We start from the raw sequence: 21,192 nt of genomic DNA, 5'->3' as shown, positions 1-21,192 counted from the left end.
CCAGTCGGGTTTTTTCAATAACCGGTGCGGGTTTTTTCCCAACCTGATGCATACCCGAACCCGGATATATAATACCCGGGTTTTAGAAAACCCTACCCGAACCCCGGTATATATGTTATACATTTTTGGTATAGAACTCGGACCCGGACCTGACCCGGATATTCTCAAAACCCAATTTTGTAGAACCCGATCGTACCCGAACCTGGTTCCATATCCGGAACCAGTTTTTCAAAAAACCCAATTTGTGCACCACTAGTAGGGCTGTAAACGAACTGAACGAACACGAACAAGGCCATGTTTGTGTTCGTTCATTAAGGAAATTAACATGTTCGCGAACTGTTCACGAACGCATACCGAACATAAGTTTCTATTCGTTCGTTCGTTAAGGAAATTCAATTGTTCACGAACAGTTCGTGAACACTGCTCTCGAACACAAACGAATTCAAGCAAATAAAAATGAACGCAAATGAACATTTAACTTGAAAATAAAAAAATGAAAACATTGTTATCCTTAAACATTGGATATAAGTAGTTAAATACTACCATCAAATGATAAATCAAAACACAAGAAATCTACCACACCACCAAACGATGAATAAAGTTTAACTAACTTAGACATAATTATCTCCAAAAAAATGTCTTAGAATGTCCAAATTTTAGCTAACTTAGAAAAATATAGGGTTTCAAGTTTTCAATATGTTTAGATAAAAGGTTTATTATTTATTATTTTTTTAATATAATCAAACCAACCTATTACCGAACGTTCACGAACGCAATCGAACGAATGAGACCTGTGTTCGTGTTCGTTCGTTAAGCTACCCGAACGAAATTTTATGTTCGTGTTCGTTCGTTAAGCTAATCGAACGGATATAAACGAACTTCCCGCCGAACGGTTTACGAACTGTTCGCTGAACATTCGGTTCGTTTACAGCGCTAACCACTAGTAGAGGACTTGGTTCTCAATTGCAAGGCATGACTTATTTCTCGAACATTGGTGGTTAATGTGATATCAAGTGAAGATAAAGAATGTGACATTACTAAGATGGTGTTTAGGGCTTGTTAGGATCATTTAAGTTAGTTTTTTTAATTACAAATATAGATGGACTAGACTCGACTTAGCCATGTTTAACACACCAATATGTAGAATCTATAATTGAATTCTCAAACATATATATGATAAATAATTGACAATAGTTGCTTGTAGACATTCACCTTTCGAATTATTTATCTTGTTTTGTTCTTAACAAACTATTTGCGTGAAGGGAGTACAAAAATATTCTTCATCTATAGGGGTGTTCTATTATAATAACAAAACTATAAAATATAAATACATAAAAAGAAATAAATTTCGATCACATGTTTAGCTAAAAAAATATAAAGCATGTCTAAGTACTTTGAATTGTTCCACAATGTTTAGTCACTTTTTCTTTTTGTTTCTTTTAACTCTTTGTGTTTGAATTGTTTGGCGCATAAGCAATACCACTTTTACCACTTTTAACTATCCTTTGAGCATGTGTTTGTTATATTAATAATTATTTTACACACAAAATATTTACCAACGTACCTTTGTCCTTTTAGTTAGTATATGTGATCTCCATGCGGACCATGCATAATCCTGAAATATAATTTACTTTAGATGTGAAGTATTATTTATTTATCTTCGAAATTACATATTTGTGGCTTTCCTTTCCTGGGTAATTGTAGCTTTATATAGATTGGTCTTTACGGTTTTGGACTAGGTAGCATTTTACATTTTTACTACACTTGATACTCATACCAATTAACCCAAGGAAAGCTTAGGTCATCTGCAACGGGGTGTTTGTGAGCCCACAAACGCATATATAAGTGGCTCTTTATGGTGGTAAAGGCTCAAGGGCAGCACCATTTTCGATAGTAGATGGTTGTGGCTATGAACGTGGAAGGAGACGTTCATGGGGAAACTGTGCGAGGGAGAAGGGAGTCAAAAAGTCCATGGAGTGGTCGACATAGCTTTGTTTGTGAATCCATTCGATTGCGGATGCCCTTAGTGGAATAGTGGATTAATAAATCTGAAATTAAAATAATACCTCATTGCACTTACTTATGTCGATGAATAAGCTTGATGGTTTTAACAACGATTAATGGTGTATGTAGCGTGTGAAACAATCGAAATAGCACGTTACGCTAGGAAGTCAACATGTGACACATTTCCTAAAACTTAGCCTATCATTGCTACATATCTATTTTTCATTATATAGAGGGGTTAAACCCTGTGAATTATATATTTCGTGGAGAAACTGTGTAGGATATGGATTCCATACAAATCAAGATATAAATGTGTTTTCACCACCATTCTTGGCTCAAATCTCCATAAGAAAATTGGGTTTCATTAACTGTTTTGCATTTAATAGGTTCCCTACAGCACTTAAAGCTTGATGTTTGTGTATACATCATGTCTTTGATAATTATGTTAATACTAGTAAGACTATCCGTGCGAATTTCGGTCAATATCTATTTTTAGTATAGTAACCGAAAGAATACGCGCAAAAGAATATCTATACATGTTTTACATCCATCGAAAACCATTAAAATAAATTTAAATTGGACACGGCGGGGGTTGATTTTAAATTACTTGTAAGTGGAAATTTAAACGGTATCTTAAATATAACTTTAATGAAAATTTACGCCTAAATGTAAACCAACTTGAATTTATACCGACACGTGCATAAAAATAAGCATATAAGAAAAAAAATTGTTTTTTTAGTTAAAGAATGGTACGGCGCGTTACGGTTGTGTCGAAAAGTAAAGTGACTCGAATTTATACTGTCTAATGAAAACGTATTGTATTTGACCCAAGTCGTTTCCTAACAAAATTTACGTCAAACTGCAGACCAACTAAAAACATACATAAAAATAAGCACGAAAACATTTTATATTACTCATTTTCGGGAAAAAAATTGTGTCAAAACGTAGACCAACTAAAAACGTACACAATAATAAGCATTAGAACATATTACATTTGACCAACTCATTTTCGGAAAAAAATTCCGTCCAAACGTAAATCAACTTGAATTTATAGTGATACGTACATAAATATAAACATGTAAACTCGATTACAAAGTCTTTAGAAATTATAGGGTTATAAGTATTAATGCCAAAAGTTTAGTGGTAAAAGTATAAATGAAACACAAAAAAAGACAAAAAGACAAAAAAAAAATAAAATAAAATAAAACACTGAGGACACTAATCAAAACTAATTGTATTATGGCTAGCTAGGTTAGAACCCCGTGTATTATACAGGTTGAATAAATGTAATTTTATATGTCAAATAATAAAAAAAAAACATATCTTTAAAAATCTCGTTTATTAGACGGGTTGAATAAATGTAATTTTATATACCAAATAATAAAACAATATATATTTAAAAATCTCGTTTATTACATGGGTTGAATAAATGTAATTTTATATATTAAATAATGAAAAAAAGTTATATTTTTAAGAACCTCGTGCATTGTACGGGTTGAGTAAGTTAATTTTATATATTAAATATTGAAAAAAGTTACATTTTTAAGAACCTTATGTATTATACGGGTTGAGCACATGTAATTTTATATATCAAACAATAAAAAAGTATATCTTTATAAACCCTATGTATTATATGGATTGAATAAATCTAATTTTATATACTACATAATAAAAAAAATATATTTTTAAAAACCCCGTTTATTACACGAGTTGCATAAATGTAATTTTGTATAGTAAAAAATAACAATATTATATCTTTAAAAGACCTCATTTATTACACGGGTTGAATGAATCTAATAAAACTCTATATCTTTAAAAAAACTAACGGATATACTCGATATACGATGGATGGGGTGATTGCGGTGATGGTTCTTATAAATGTCACATAAACATAGTGATCACCGTATTTGAGTTGAGAGTTGAACACGAAAATAAAAGTATAGAACCAATAAACATTGATTAATATTTTTGTTTACCCCTTATAAGCATTTTTAAAATAGATTCTACCCTTAACTACTTTAGTTTAATAAAACAAATAAATCATTTACATTTAATCTGATAAACATTTTAAAATATTATATTATCTCCTATACAAATTGTTTAAATTTATATTAAATTTATTTTATAATTATCTTTTAATTGATATTATAAAAAATAGATAGCTTCAATGAATGACATGTGTCCTCCCATGAGTTTCTTTTATTATATAGTATAGAATAGATTTCCATTAATGTAATATAGCTAACTAGGTTACCACCCGCCGCAATGCGGCGGGGATTCATTAGTTATATATCATGTTAGATGAAAGGCAAATTTTTCTCACATGACCACGAGCCTATGTGTAAAACCGAGAAAAAAATAACTAAGTCAATCTCTGACTCGCACGTTGCGACAGATCTATCAAACGGGAAAAACAGACGCGCTGCGACAGACATGTCAAACAGGAAAAAAATAGATGAAAAATGTTGAACCTCACACGCACGTTGCGGCATGTTAACTCGAAAATTTAGAACGACACGTTAAACCGATAACTTATTAAAGATAAAAGGTATATAAGAGACTAAAGTTGAAAGTAAAAAAAAAGTGTTGGAATTAAATTGCGAAAGATGAAAAGCTTTGAGTTGAAAGTAAAAAAAAATTAAAGGTGATAAATTGTAAAAGATGAAAACTTTTGAATTAGAAGTGAAAAATCAAATTAATCAAAGGGGTTAAAATACCAAAGATTGAAACTTTAGGCTTAAATTTCCAAATATTGAAACTTTAGAGTTAAAAAAGAAATCACTTTCAGATTATGAAAACAAAAGAGATAAATAGATTTAGTTAAATTGATGTTTAATATTATTATTATTTAATAAAAGAGATAAATAAAAAAATAAGTGTAAGAAATTACCAGAGAATGACACGTGTTCTAAAAGGATTTTTGTTTATTAGTATAGAAAGATTTCCTTTAAGCTTGGTGTTTGTGTATATATTATGTCTTTCATAATTATTATACATATATTAAAAAAAGAAAGCTAATGAATAGTATGAACAGTTCTGCAGCCACCGCCCTTTGTATTTGTATATAGTACTGATATTTCCTTTTTATTAAAACACGAATTTCTTTAATACTGTTCAACTACTGACATCCAAATGGACCAAACCTTAGGTACTCCCTCTAGCATTGAGCCACCAACCCCAATGGCATGTTCATATTTGTTCTAATAGTTGTTCGTATGAAAACTCTATCTATATATTTTTAAGAGTAATTCTTAGAATTTCTAGGATATATAGTTATATACACATCAATATCTTCAAATTTCGCCAATGAGCTAGTGGTGGAGTGGTAAGGGAGAGACCTTGTGTTGCAAGTGACCCAAGTTCAATTCCTGCCCCTAGCATTTAGTTTCTGCGGCACCTGGTGATGATGGGAGACTAGGCGAGTAGGCGGCGATCGCTAGTTCGATCCTTGAACTGAGCGGGTTTTACCTCACCGCACTGTCGTGCCTTCGGGCGAGTGTTCACGGGCTTCGGCCGTAGGTGAGGGTTTTCCCCGGTTCGGAAGGCGAGTGTATCCCGATGTGGTGAATTTCGCCAGTAGCCCATTTGGAGGATTCGTTGGCCGTTCAAAAAAAAAAATATATCTTCAAATTTCATGATTTGAACTCTCAATCTTTTGGTTACAGAGCTCGCCACTTTCAATCAGTTCTCAGGACCATACTTAAAAAAATTCATAAATCATAATGCTACAGACACTTCATGTGAATAAATATATAAATGTACTTGAATATTAATGTACTGGTTTTGAAAGAGGATGATTATCTCTTGTTGGGATTTAAATAAATAGGTCATGTATAGATGGATGTCTTCTCAAATACGCTTATAAATTGTCTCATGTCTGCTCCCATACCCGCTGGGTAATGGGTACTCACTGGTCAATACCCATCGTGTTCGTTGTTTCACATGACCTTTTTCATCAACAACAAGAACACGAGTATGATTAGGTTAGTTTTAACATAAACTTAATTTCATTACATAGAAATCATCATCATCGCCATTACAAGTTATTTATTTATCACTCAACAAATAACTAAGACTGTATAGTCTGTTATAGTATGTTTATGTAGAAGAAGTTTCTTAGGTAACGGAACGAATAAAAATATAGTATGGAAAAAGAGAGAATAAAAATTGTAAAGTTACTAGTATTCATTTAGACATGGTAATAGAAACAGTAAACCTGGTATAAGAATCTTGCAGCCACAAGATAATATCTGTTTTGTACCCGTTAAATCATTAATCATAATACATCTTACGGTCTACACAATTAGAAACCACATGATTTTCACCCCATTTAAGAAAAGTACCAATATTTGAAGGCAAGCTTGAGTTTCAACAATTTGCAAAACTGTCAGCATACAATGGGAAATATACAACACTACTAACCCAATTTACACAGTTAATTAATCCTAAGAGATGCAAGAATTGAGCACTGTGATGGACTAAGAGGATATATGAAATTCTCCCTGTATTAATTTTTTTACCAATCTGTCATCTTTGGGACACACACTCAGGAAACAGGTACATGTAAATTAAATCACTTACTTTTTAGGGAAAATCACGAGAATAGCCAGGTTGACGCCGTCATTTCCAAATTGGCCAATTGACACCTCTCGACGAGCTGTTTCAGTCCACTGAAACGGCACAAAGATACCCTCCAACGCCAGCTATTTAGAAGACGACACGTGTCCGACACACCCTGAAACCTCCGAGCCGTTTCAGAAGACCAATCTTGCTGAAAGATCTCAGCCGAGCCATTTCCCATGGCTCCTGAACCCAAGCCGGCTGAGGACCCAGCCGAGTACCTTCAACGAGCCAAGCCGTTTCGAAGGGTTGGAGCCGGCTTGTCATCTGCGCCGTTTCCGTACACACCACTGCAGCCAAGCCGTTTCCAAGGGTTGGAGCCGGCTTGTCATCTGCGCCGTTTCCGTACACACCACTGCAGCCAAGCCGTTTCAGCCTACTGTTCAAGCCGTCTTAGCCTACTTTTCGAGCCGTTTCCAAGCCGTTTCAAAAAACTACCCACTACCGCCAACACTGTATGCACGAAAACGCCAGTCGCAACCGTCCACCAAACACGACACTTCGTACCGCGTTTTAGATGATCTATCTACTTTAAACTCAAATCGTTCTAGCAAACATTTTTTTCCCAACTCAAGTTTCATTTCTTCTTTGTTATTAAATACGTACCCTAGCTCAAATGAATTATCGGGATTTGGTTGGTGGTCGTTTAAAACATCATCATTTGCTTTGTTAACACAAACATTTAAATCAGGAACTTTAGATTTATTTGGAGTTGAAAAACTAGATCATCCAGCACAAAACTCTTCAACGACGTATAATTTATATATTTCAAAAAGATTTTCCGTAGCAAATTTAAAAAAAATTGCAAGATCTTCGTCATTAATTATATCGACTGGATCACTAAACGAAGACAACCGGTACGATAATTTTGTAATGTTTTTAGTACCACACAACTTAGAAACTTTACTTAAAAGACCAATGTATGAAAGGTTGGGTTCAATTTCTAAACCACGTCTACTTGCATCAGCAACATACTCCAAGTTTCTGTTAACGATTTGCCACTTTCCCCCGCTGTATACAACTAAACGAATCTTCATAATTTTAAGTTTCTACTACAAAATCTGATGTTGTATAAATCCCAATAACACATTTAAACATATATACACTCGACAATTGTTGAAACGGCTTGGAAACAGCTGAAACGGCTCGAACAGTAGGCTAAGACGGCTTGAACAGTAGGCTGAAACGGCTTGGCTGCAGTGGTGGGTCCACGTGTGTACGGAAACGGCTCGAACGATTGGCTGAGACGGCTCGAAACAGCTGAAACGGCTTGAGACATCTGAAACGGCTTCAGTTAGTTCAGACGGCTTGAACAGTAGGCTGAAACGGCTTGGCTACAGTGGTGTGTACGGAAACGACGCAAATGACAAGCCGGCTCCAACCCTTGGAAACGGCTTCGCTCGTTGAAGGTACTCGGCTAGGGTCCTCAGCCGGCTTGGGTTCAGGAGCCACGGGAAACGGCTCGGCTGAGATCTTTCATCAAGATTGGTCTTCTGAAACGGCTCAGAGCCGTTTCAGGGTGTGTCGGACACATGTCGTCTTCTAAACGGTTGGCGTTGGAGGGTATCTTTGTGCCGTTTCAGTTGACGGAAACGGCTCGTCGAGAGGTGTCAATTGGCCAATTTGGAAATGACGGCGTCAACCTGGCTATTCTCGTGATTTTCCCTATTTTTTATTTCAATCAATTGATGAGGTATGACCTATGAGGCTATGACTGACAATCTTTCTTTACTATATACAAAGAGATGGGCACACATGGGACATGTCATTGCAACATAAATGACTATCTTTGACAAATGTTAATAGTCAAGAAGCATAAAAAGTATTGAACAGAAGCCCTAATTCTAGTTCTCTATGTCTTTCAATTTTAGTCTAAATAATTTTTTTTCATAATGATTTTAGTCTAAATAATTCTTTTTTCAAAATGGCTAACCCACACATCCTCGAATCCTACTCACCACGAGACTAGAACCCTCAACCAATCAGAAAGAAACACCATTATGTACGTTAAACTAAACAGTTAAGACAAGAAATCTGTTCAAGTTGTTGGTGTCATTCATTTTCCGTTTTGACTTTTGAGTCTCTAATAACATAAACGAACCAATAATAAATATATAACGTGTTTGGAGATGGAGCAACTACTATTATATCTAGATAATCTTCTAAACTTCCAAAATGTCGACAAAAAAATATTATAAATGTGTAGAAACTTACCGGCTGAACTAAGAACAACACTATGTTGTTGTGCCACTTGGCAAAGGGATGCTGCTGGTTATATGCTTAGAAAGTGTTGCATCCAGCTTCTCTCCTATTAATGTGATCCATGCCTGCAGATTTTGCATCATAGATGGATTAAAAATATGTATAGGAAAATAACAAACTTCTCTTTTATAAAAGATTAACATGTCACCTGACATAATTCATTACAAATAATTTAACATCACTGAACTAGGTCCACAAGATTGCTATAGATATTCAAAAGATAGTCAAAACAATTTCATTAACCGTTGAGTCAAGTAAAAAACAATATAATGTTACCATGAAATATGAATGCTACATGTCAAAGTGGTTTGAAGGTGAGAACCATAGTCACATGGATCGCAGTACGCTCCACTACACGGTACAAAACTAGTACGCAATTCATGCATTTCTAAAATTCGGTACGTTGGGGGTAGGTTCATTTGGGAATGCCAATTCGGGACGTGGTATGGCGTACCATATAGACTGGTAAATCGTATCATGTACAAAAAGTATAAAATATAATTTTCATTAGATTTCAATTCAAAATGTCACATTTCATACTCTATTAATAGTGTGTTAATGGCGTCTTCAAAAAAGCGACCCACAACGAACCGGTACGTGTTTTATTACGATCCCAATTAGAAATTTGAACTATCGGGTACGCGAATTTCATGAAAAGAGTAAGATAATCTAAAAATTTGAACTATCGGGTATGCGAATTTCATGAAAAGAGTAAGATAATCTAAAAATTCGGAAACTATCAATTAAAGCGATCCGGATCGCGTACATTGAGCCGTTGGCACGATTTTGTACGGTACGAACGATCCGAAACGTAGATCGCAGGTAGGGTAGCGCTTCATGTGACTATGGTGAGAGCACAATAGTGGCCATTAAACACCATAAAAAAAAAACTTCCACTTTACATTCAGAAATGAGTCATTATGTTAATATAGCTAATTATCATAAACGCTAATGCACACCTGATCAGATGTTGTGAAGCCACGGATGGTATCACCCCCAAGTATTGCAATTCCTTTATCTCCAATCGGCTGCAATATCACCGCCTATAATAATGTTGATATACAGATGGAATTAAAATCTTGACTCAATATATGCAAGAGCAAAATAACAGGCGTATGTAATACCTGCGTATTTGAAGGGAGAAATGGGAGCTCAGATTTTCCCGGATAAAGAGATAAATTTGCCAAGTAGCTCTCTGTCAAAATCGTTAAAAGTTTTCAAATCACGATCTTTATAAATAACCTTTTTAGGTATTTTGAATATCAACGTGTGTGACTTACGTGATCCTGACTTAATAACACCTTGATAGATCGATCCTTGCATCAACTTAACGGAATCTACAACCGTCGGGGTTTCACCGTCATTAGAGGAAGATACAGAAGCATATCCAATTTGGAGAACACAAACACCATCATATACAATAACAAGCGACCTGCAGCATGTCACGGTTTCCAATGATTCCCATGCCCTGAAAAAAGTACGTTAGCGATGATCGATGAATGCATCCTCGCATATAGCATACTTTTGTCGTAAGTATTTTATGTTACCCATACCATGTTAATTCAGAAGCTACAACATCTGGAATGTCGGAATGTATTCTTTCACACTCCACACCTCGAGGTGGCACCTGAATTTATAACTTATTTACGGGTCACATTTGATGACGTTTGTACACGAGCAGAAATGCGAGGTTCCTTTATCGAATTGATATGTGATCTGACACAACAAAGAGGGGAGCTTACCACTGATATGGTTTTCGGTCGAATCGATAGCCACACCAGGCCAGCTAGAATGTTGGTTACGGCTAACCCGATTGTAAGTAGATCAGCTCTTGACTGAGAACTGTCAGATGATTCTAATAAATAAAATCAGACTACTGATGTTTTAAATTAAGACATTTTCAGAAAAAAAAAATTGTTAGTGGTAATTGATTACCTGGAGGCATCGGCAACCGGGGCTATGCCAGAAGCTGTTCGGTTAAACAGAACGCCCAATAGAGAGATCCCTCCTACGTAAATCGGCAAGCTCCTAACAGCATCATCATTGTTCGATACCCAATCAGCGATCACTTCCGTCTTTGGCCTGGGTCCTTTGTAACCTCCCTTCAGTTGTTTAATTCAAAATATAGTTTGGATGTAATATATAAATAGAGACTGAGAGAGAACAAAAATAACCTGTAAGTTGGCCGAAATCCTAGAGTATTGCCGGAAAGAAGGAAGATGGTGACCAGAGGGAATTAACGGCATTGAACGAAGAAATATTCCCGCTTCCATCTAAACTGAACAGAAAAAACTCCAGTTTCAGAAATGTTCTTGTTTACTTCTTTTTTTCATCAACTTCTTTACTTAAAAAAAGTGTACCGAATGAATAATTATTTAACTTTTGTAGTGATTAATGATCTAAATCATATGAATTAGCCATTTTATCTTTGATTTAGATAAATTAGTTTACTTTAAATGATAGAAGAATCATAATTTACATGGGGTTTTACTCGTAATTGTTTTAAATTTCATGTGTCAATATAACATAGTAATTTTATATACGTGACACATGAGATGCTGAATAAAACATATCAAAATGACCTTTTTAATATGTTTGAAGCATTGAGTCCAAACCCATTACAGTAGTTATAATCAAACCTGTAAATTTAGACGCAACATTGCGTCTAAATTTACAGGTTTGATTATAAGCAGAGCCGGCCCTTAAGAGGGGCGGGGAGGACAACCGAACAGGGCCCGTGATTTCGTAGGGCCCGTAATTTTTAAAAAAAATCCGATATTATATATGTAAAAAAAATTTTAATAGGGTATAACCAAAAAAATATTAACATAGGCCCACTTAAAAATAATCCTATTGCGCTAATCAAATTTCTTGCTAAGCATAATTTAGCATTTCGTGGAAATAAAGAAAAGTTGTATAAAAAAGGTAATTGAAATTGTTTAGTTTTAGTTCCATTTATTCTTACTTAATTTTTTTGTTGATTGTATTTAACAGGTAATGGAAATTTCTTGGGACTAGTTGAGATGTTGGAAGAGTTTGATCCGGTTATCAAAGAGCATGTTCGGCGGATCGCTAGTGACGATATTCATGTGCATTATCTTGGACACAAGATCCAAAATGAGATAATACTTATGCTTGCTGATGAAATTAAAAAAGAACTTATTAAGAACATAAAAGAAGTAAAGTACTACTCAATCATACTGGATTGTACCCCCGATTCTAGTCACAAAGAACAGATGACTATAATAGTGAGGTATGTAAAGTTCTCATCTAATTCTGTTATTGTTGAGGAGTCATTTTTGGGCTTTTTAAATGCTAATGATACCACTGGGAAGGGACTATTTGATGTAACTTATGCGGAGTTACAAAATCTTGGTCTTGAAATTGATGACATGCGTGGCCAAGGATATGACAATGGGGCAAATATGAAAGGTTCACATCAAAGAGTCCAAACGAGATTTTTAAAAGAAAATCCAAGAGCATTTACAGTAGAAGAAAATTTCAGAGTAAACTTTTTCTTATATATTGTGGATCAAGCTATTGCTTCTTTATAGAAAAGATTTGAACAATTTAAATGGTACGAGGGTTTATTTGGTTTTTTGTTTCCACGTACGTTGAGGATTATTAAAGATGAAGATCTTAAGTCGTCTTGTCATCGTCTTGAAAATGCACTCAGGTTTAAAGAAAAATCGGATATTGATGGCGAGGCACTTTATACAGAGCTTAATTTATTTCGTGACTCACTAACCAATAAATTTAGCAGTCCTGTAGATGTTTTGGAGTATATGAAAGAAGACGGTTATTCCCCAGAAGCATGCATTGCATATAGAATATTGTTGACTATTCCAGTCACTGTGGCATCTGCAGAAAGAAGTTTTTCGAAGTTGAAGTTATTGAAATCTTACCTACGATCTTCAATGTCCCAAGAAAGACTTAGTGGGTTGGCGATAATTGCTATCGAGAACGAAGTCTTAGATGATATAAACTGTGAAGAGTTGATTCACCAATTTGCTATCAAGAATGCAAGGAGAGCTTCACGAATCATTGGTTAGCTATTAGCTTATTAGTTTTTACGGCATGTCATTCATTCGAATACTATATTTTGTATTTTGTTAATTGCATTGTTTATCGGATGCTATATTTTTGTCAACCCTTCAAAGTTGTATGAAAAAACTAGCTTAAATTTTTTATTTAGTTAAAACCTAAGGGCACGTTTTTCGAGCTCGAACAGGGTACATGAATTCTCAGGGCCGGCTCTGATTATAAGGGTCTGTGTTACTACAACAGAATAAAATGATGCGTCCAAATTAAGCCTTAGAATGAAAGAACAAGAAACCTATAAGCAATGAGTTCAATACTGTCATTAATTTTAAGCACATGATGAAGAAGAGTTAAGTTTATACGAAAAAAACAATCCATTGGAAAACAAACCTGGTTGCAGAAGCGGATTTGGGGAATCAGAAATCGATTGCAGAACCGGAAGAGGCGATTTGGAATACCAAATTGACTGCAGAGCAGAAGACGCGATTTGGTACTAACAGGATATATGAAATGAAGATCAGTTATAAGTTTTTCTTTTTGGATTCTTTTTATATAAGCAAAGTGATGATATGTCACTAATCTAACCAACCACTCACGAACAATGGCACAATCTAGATAAAGGGCACTAAACAGTTGGGTTGTGTACCCGGCCCAAGTATACCACCATTCATATTGAATTTTTAATTGGCCCAATAAGAGTCCAAGTTGTTGATGCATGCTATTGGCTTATCTATTTCTTCACACACACTTAAACGAACACATCACAAACAGGAAGAGAGAGAAAAGGAAAAGTTTGTTGCTCACTATTCCGACGGTATCACGGCGGGCACGCGACGGTGTAACTACCGGTGAACGGTGGCGGTAAACCTAGGAGTTCGACAGCCGCATTCCTAGCAGCGTTGTGTTGGGGACCACCATTTGTGTCGTCGGTGGGGGAGGATCAACATAAACGATGAGAAGCAGTGGTGTTTGTGTGAGTGAGGTAAACTACGACGTCAAGGAACGGCTCACCGAAGACCCAAACTCAATGAATAACTGAATACGTGTATTGAACTCTGAAACTACCACCCTCCAATGACACCGTTGAATTGTCGTCCTCCTCTGCCGGCTGCAAGTTAGCTCTTTGGTTTGAACATGACGGATCTGAAGGTCTAAACAGAGATGAAGCCCCAAGACTATTTTAGTATTTTTAGTTTGGTTGTAGATGGAGACTTCAGACTTCAGATATGATAGATAGAAAGAGAACACAGAGTCGCAGAGTAGAAACAATTAGACGAGTAGAGCCATTTCCCTTGAGTTTTAAATTAAGGGCACAATTAGACGAGTAGAGCCATTTCCCTTGAGTTTTAAATTAGAGCATGTTTGGCTAAGCTTTCTGAATTAATTTATTGACTTATTAGCTTTTTGAAAAATTATAAGTCCTAAAATGATGTTTGACAATGAGGGTGTATATGAGGGGAAAAAGCTAATAAGTCAATAAGTCACTCTATTCTGACTTTTCCAAAAAAACCAATAAGCCAATAAGTTGTTTCAAAAAGCTTAACCAAACATGCCCTAAAATGAAATTAATCCAATATGGAATCCAGCTGTATTTTCCTTGAAAACCTGCATAATCAAGTTGATTCAGTTTACTTTTTTTTTTTTTTACTTTTATATGTTAATAATTCACTTCTAAACCAAGGGGAGTGGGGGTGGTCATCACTCATCACTCACAACTTCCAATCAAGTTCTGTCATGTCATCAACCATTATTTCTTCACTCACAACCTTTTTTTAGTGGAAATGGTCATCACTAGTGTTGGTTTTTAAATTATAAATTAACAATAAAACACTAAAATTATAAATTTCATTAAAATTAAAACGTACTAGTTCAATTAAACATACTAGAAATATTTTAGACTACAATTAAAAAAAATACATAAAGAAACTCTACTCATCGTCCGAATCAGGAAACTCCAAACCTAAAGAACCTACTAGTTCGATTAAATATCTCAACCGAAAGTGAGTTTCTTCATCACGCAACTCTTGTTGGATATTTTTTGGAACGTGAACTTGTGTAGGAGGATCCGGCAGCCAATCCGGAGATATTTCGCGTCCGTCTTCTTTGATTAGCATATCGTGCAATATGAGACATGCATATACTATGCTATATATTGATTTCTTGTTCATCGCACGAACCGGTCGGCTTAGTATGCCCCATCTACCCTTTAAAACACCAAAAGCCCTCTCAACATCTTTTCTTGCCGATTCTTGCAACTTTTTGAACGCGATTTCTTTAGCCTCGATAGGAAATGAAGGAGCTTTCATAAAAACAGACCATGATGGGTAGATACCATCCACAAGAAGAAAGTCTTGTCTGTAATATCGTCCGTTAACATAGAATGGACAGAAGGGTGCGGTACCATCCATTACGGCTTGGAACAATGGCGACGTGTGCAAAACATTGATGTCGTTGTTTGAACCTGGAACACCAAAATATGAATGCCAAAACCATAAATCATTCGACGTCACCGCTTCAAGTATGATAGTTGGTCTTTTGACGTCACCCCTAATATACGCCCCTCGCAACTCTCTTGTACAATTTTTCCACTCGATATGTGTACAATCGATGCTATCGAGCATCCCTGAAAAATGTCATCTAGCTTCATGTGCGGCGTAAATACGTGAGATGTCGTGTCTCGTCGGTTTACGTAAAAACTCTTTACCATACAATTTAATGACCGCGTTGCAAAAAAATTGCAGACATTCACGTGAAGTTCTGGCCGACATAGCTAGGTATTCATCAAATTGATCGGGAGAGTTACCTGTCGCTAATTGGCGAATGGCGGACGTGCATTTTTGTATTGGCGTGAAACTTGGTTTGCCCCTCGCATCGTAACCTTCTTGAAACCATTCTTCGGTTGCTTCGATGTCTCCAACAATCTTTAAAAATAATTCATTTGGTAAACGAAACCAATCTCTAAACGTTTCGACATTGTAGATCGGATTCTCCATAAAATAATCGTTCATTAACACTTCATTGGCATGTATACGATCACGATCTGCCATCTTCTTCTTTGGGCGGGATGAACTTGATTCAGGTTCGTTATACACCAACACAAAATATTTAAGCGTCTCATTGTCAGAAGACGACTGGCTATCGCTATCGTTGTCCATCGAAAACGTCGAATCCGTAGGAAAATCCATTTGTGAAATATGTAGAATGTGTGATATGTGTTTGTGTTTTGGTGTGGGTGAAATGGTTAAAAATTGTGAAGTATATATAAATTGTTTAAAGGTTTTTTTTATTAAACATTACCGTTCAAAATAACGGTCATAAATTTCAAACGATCACAAACTCAACAAAATCAACGCGTGAACTTTTCCACGCGATTTATTTTTCACGCGTGAAAATGTATGGTGGCGGTGGTGTTTTGGAGGCTATCACGCGTGGTGGGGAGTTTATCACTCACCACCCCGCCTGCCCTACGGGTGAGGGGAGTGGTTACCTATTTGGAATAGGTAAACTCCTCATTCGCCCAATCAAACAGTGGAACGTCAATTTACCTATTTTGTTTACCTAATGCTCAGAAACGTTGGTCTTGGATTAGGTAGAATATTATTTTTATTTTTTATTTTTTTTAAATTATGTGTTCAGATAAAACAAATAAAACATCAAACTTATAAATTAAAAAAAAGCCATTACATTAAAATCTAACTTAAACAAAAAACAAAATAAAACAACGCAATAACTAAAAAACTAAAAATTACAAGGCCAATCATATTTTTTTGCAATCTCGCGTTTTCTTGCGAGTGTGATTTCCAACATCGAAAGGTGAACATTGTCGTGAGGCTGGTTAAACGTCTCCAAGTCCTTGTCGAACACAATTGCTTGCATCGCCTCGCGTTGCTCTTCCGCCAACAACATGTATTTTTCCTCTTGTAACCTTTTTAATATTCATCAACAAGAGTTGAAATGAGGATGGTGAAGAAGTGTGTAAAAAATAGGTTGAATGGTTTGTTTAAATAGGAAAATTAGATTTTTTTAATAAATTTAAACGACTATATAGCTGTTACTCCACATCTCCCAACGGTCAAAAATGTCTTCCCCTCATCTGTAAATCTTCACTGCATACATAACCTCACCGATTGGTAACCTCCGTCGGCGGCGGTGTTACCGATCGGTAAACACGTTTGCCAATGGAGTTTACCTCCCACTCTGCTCACCCTAATAATAATAATAGTTATTGTTTTTAATTTTATTAATATACATTTTCTATCTTTTAAATATTTATATTATTTATAACATCATTTGCCATTCAAATTTTCAATCCAGTCTGGCTGGTTCAACGACTGGACCAACAAAACGTATGATTCAGTATGTGGTACGATTACGAAGACTTTGGTTACAGGTCAGTTGCTTAATGTTGCCCCCACAAACATAGCCCTTCTATGTATCCATGTTTAATTTAGAGTAACTTTAATACACTTGCTTCTACGTAACACATATTGCTGGTACCATTGACACAATTACTATGAATAACCAGCTTGAAACTCCGCCACGAAGCGCGGGTAGTGATACTAGTTAAAGTAAATCGGACCACCTGAGATTTGCACCTGGATCACCAAGAGACTCTACCACTAGGTTGTAGCCTAAGTGTCAATGTGGAATTCTTACCGATTACTTTATCAAACCAAATTAAGATGCACAATTGGCAATCCAGAATTTCCCTTTTACACAATTACACATTCATATTCGCCAATGTCACGTCTTGTTTGAAATCAACTACTTATTAACACCCGCTCATTGCAGCAGTGACGTTGAAGTGTGAAAAAACTTGCATCAAAACGTTGAAAAAAATAGTTGAATCCCCACACGTTATAACGGGGGCATTTATGACATTCGAATATTTACGTCAAAAACAAAACCTTGACATGAACCAATACGTTGCGGATTTATATAATACAACCGAAACCGTAAAAAGTCACTTCAGAACGTTAAAAAAAGTTGTGCTCATTCCTTTCTACACCACCTTACATGGAATATTCTTCCACCTGCTTCCAAAAGGCTTTGTTTCTTTGGTTGCTCTCAATTTTTGGATTTTTAGATGCATGAATGCACGCTTTCACAAGTAGCAACTCATCTGCTACAATCCACTTTTGTCTCATCACAAGTTGCTTCACTGGTGACGCAATTGCCTTGCCCTTTTTTGCGATCAGTTTTGAGTTGCGGGGAATGAGATTCATCAACACTTATGCTTCTTGGTTGTATTGGGGATGTATTAGTGGTCAATAATGCTCGAAACTAGATTATTGAAATTGAGTGAATCCTAGATTTTGAAAACTATAATTATGAGAAGCCACGATTTGAAAATGGTTGATTTGGGTTTCCTTGTATTGGTTGATACGCAAATTTTGGAAACATAATATGGTATGGGTTTGGGTTGTTGGGTTTTTGTCCAGGGTTTGGTTGCTCTAAATAATAATCTCGTAAAGGATTGTTGGTTTGGATTCATAGTTTTAACTAATTGTGTAGATAGAAGTTATGAGAAATGTCGAGCGAATTTTAAGAAGTCGGTGAGGTAAAATATGAGTTGTATTATTGTATTTGTAGTCGGTGAGGTAATTTTAAGTAGTAATGGTTATTATTATTAACGAAGGGGGTGTTTGGCTAAGCTTTTTCACTTCTCCTTCTCAGAAGGACTTCTCCTTTTTCAAGAAGTCACAATTTGTGACTTCTCCTTTTTTCTTTCTTGAAGACAAAAAACCACCTTGAAAAGTCCTTTTCATGCTTGTGTTTGGCTAAGCTTTCTCATCTTCCTAACTTCTCAATATTGTTTTGCTAAGCTTCTTCTTCTCAAAAAAGACTTTTAGCTCCATATAACTCAATAAGTCATTTTGAGAACGAATCCCAAACACCCACGAAGTAATGAAAAAATAGTAGTAATGGTTATTATTATTATTTTGTATTCTTGTTATATTGTATTGTCATCCTCAATCATCTTTGCTGATCAACTGACAATTCATTCGGTCAATTAACCACACAACATATAGCGTAACATGTTAACATGCTAGGTGACCCGATAGATAATGCTTTTTGACTTGTATAGTTGTGTATTGTAATGAATAAATTAAAATGGTTTGTATAAATATTTTTTTTTTCAGAATTAAAATACAAAGTAACCACACAAGAAAGAACCTTGATTTAAGATATGAATTAATAACTAACTAGATGTAAGACCCCGCCGCGTTGCGGCCGGGGCTTACAAATTCAGCCGGCATGGGTTAGTTAATAATTAAGGGGTTGTTTGTTTACCTCTTAATGAGGGTCTGAATGGTTCAGACAGACCTCTTACTGATTCAACACTTAATGACTCATACTGTTTGTTTCATGAGTAAATGTCTGAATGTTTCAGACATTTGCATCTGAATGGTTCAGATATTTGCATTTGAATGATTAGTTATTATACCAAGTCTCAATGGTTAAGACCTCTAATATGAATTGTTCAGGCATTTGTCTCTGAACGGTTAAGCATTATACTGTCTCTTAATAGTTCAGACCTCATGCTGCTTAAGCATTTAATAGTTCAGACCTCTTACTGATTCAGTACTTAACCATTCAAAAGTTACCAAACAGCCCCTAGACATTATACATGAGGTCCATGTTACGGCCGGAGTATTCGGTACCGGTACCCACTTTTTTTGTTTTTCAGTACCGCTACCGAACGGGTACCGTTCTCATCCTTACCTAAGAATGTTACCAATTAATAGTATATAAATAAATACTATAGTACATGGTTTTATCATAAAGCAATGTCCAACTTTATAAGCTAAAAATACAAGTTTTAGTGCCTAACAATATTACAAATTAAGAGTATATAAATTTTGAACAACTTTATTTAGAACAAAAAAAAAAAACCACTAAAGCACATGTACAACTCATATATACACAAACTTGTTGCAAAATAATAGTATATAAATAATTTATAATTAGAGTTTTTTTAGGTGGGGATGAAGTCATCCACAGCCCATATTGTTCAATAAGAAAATAAATGCTTCAAATATGGGAACAACATATAAAGCAGACTGTGCAACAACTAAATCACAACAATGTTTTAAATTAATAGTATATAAATATAATATAATATAATATAATATAATATAATATAATATAATATAATATAATATAATATAATATAATATATAATAGAGTAAATTACAAGTTTTGTCCTTTATGTTTGTATCAAATTGCAGGCGGTGTCCTTTACCTTTAAATTTGACGAGTTTTGTCCTTAGTGTTTCAAAATCCTACAAGTTATGTCCTTTAGCCCTAACTCAGTCAGAAATTTTTGTTAAATATGGTCATGTGCCTTGCACATGAGAGTATTCTTGTCGTTTTACCTCTCAAGGGACTATTCAGTAAATAACTTATAGTAAAGGACTAAATGTGTAAAAATATCAAAGAATAAGATATTAATAAAAAAACTCACACTCTTTCTTCTCTCTCTTCTTTATCTCTGCTATCTATTTTGTTCATACCCATTAATCAAATCCTATCTCTCTTCTTCATACCCATTAATCAAACCCTAATCACCCCGATCTTGCAATCGCTTTCGATATCGGAAACACCCACTACCACCACCAACAACCACCGGAAATCTCTACGCTGTCGTCTCAACCCAATTTCGGCAAGTTCGACTCGTCTGAGCTCTCGCTAGCATCGTTGCTCAGTTAGTAGTTTATTTGAAAATGAATGCAGGGTTTGAGTTCGGGTGGGTTGGGTGGAGGTGGGTTTCGGTCGGGTGGGGACCCTGTGACGGATCGGTTTTTGGATCCGAGATAGATCCTCAACCTCATCCTGATTGCCATAAACATATTCAATTGGATTCTCGTCTATATCAAATTCACAGTCGTCAATAGATGGAGCTACACGAGAACCAAATCTTGATTTATTAGAAGGTAGTCTTTTTTTCGTTTCTAAGATGATGCTTTTATCGGTATCCATTGTATGAGATGCAGCTATGGGTACCGAAATATTGACTTTTATATCAATTTCTTGATCAACACCTTTCTAGCAACTGAAGCACTATGTTTCCTGTAATTACTCCTCGGAGGGCTTCTACTTTGTGTTGTAGTTGGAGATGAATATTTGATTAATGGGTATGAAGAAGAGAGATGGCAGAGATGAAGAAGAGAGGGAGAGAGAGAGAAAAGAGAGAGAGTGTGAGTTTTTTATTAATATTTTTATTCTTTAATATTTTTACACATTTAGTCCCTTACTATAAGT

General features: G+C 35.4%; 1 protein-coding gene across 11 annotated transcripts; it reads right to left on the bottom strand.

The window, feature by feature from the left end:
- Window positions 1-5,608: 5,608 nt before the first annotated feature.
- Window positions 5,609-14,138, bottom strand: LOC110879390 (protein COFACTOR ASSEMBLY OF COMPLEX C SUBUNIT B CCB4, chloroplastic). Of its 11 annotated transcripts, XM_035977813.1 has the most exons (12): window positions 13,732-14,138; window positions 13,318-13,420; window positions 12,635-12,747; window positions 11,061-11,164; window positions 10,822-10,988; window positions 10,629-10,728; window positions 10,440-10,513; window positions 10,167-10,354; window positions 10,011-10,081; window positions 9,846-9,929; window positions 8,839-8,951; window positions 5,609-5,951 (listed from the first exon to the last, which is right to left on the bottom strand). In XM_035977813.1, the coding sequence occupies exons 4-11, from the start codon at window positions 11,157-11,159 to the stop codon at window positions 8,859-8,861; spliced, it is 876 nt and encodes a 291-aa protein (XP_035833706.1). In that variant the 5' UTR covers window positions 11,160-11,164; window positions 12,635-12,747; window positions 13,318-13,420; window positions 13,732-14,138; the 3' UTR covers window positions 5,609-5,951; window positions 8,839-8,858. The 11 variants fall into 11 exon arrangements, with proteins under 11 accessions (XP_035833706.1, XP_035833704.1, XP_035833705.1 ...); XM_035977811.1 differs by lacking the exon at window positions 12,635-12,747 and having other exon boundaries at window positions 13,732-14,136; XM_035977812.1 differs by lacking the exon at window positions 12,635-12,747 and having other exon boundaries at window positions 11,061-11,159; window positions 13,732-14,136.
- Window positions 14,139-21,192: the final 7,054 nt, after the last annotated feature.

Source organism: Helianthus annuus, chromosome 9 (assembly GCF_002127325.2).
Source record: "Helianthus annuus cultivar XRQ/B chromosome 9, HanXRQr2.0-SUNRISE, whole genome shotgun sequence".
NCBI lineage: Eukaryota > Viridiplantae > Streptophyta > Magnoliopsida > Asterales > Asteraceae > Helianthus > Helianthus annuus.
Note: the sequence above shows the minus strand (reverse complement) of the source record. Positions and strands in the feature narration are given on the sequence as shown.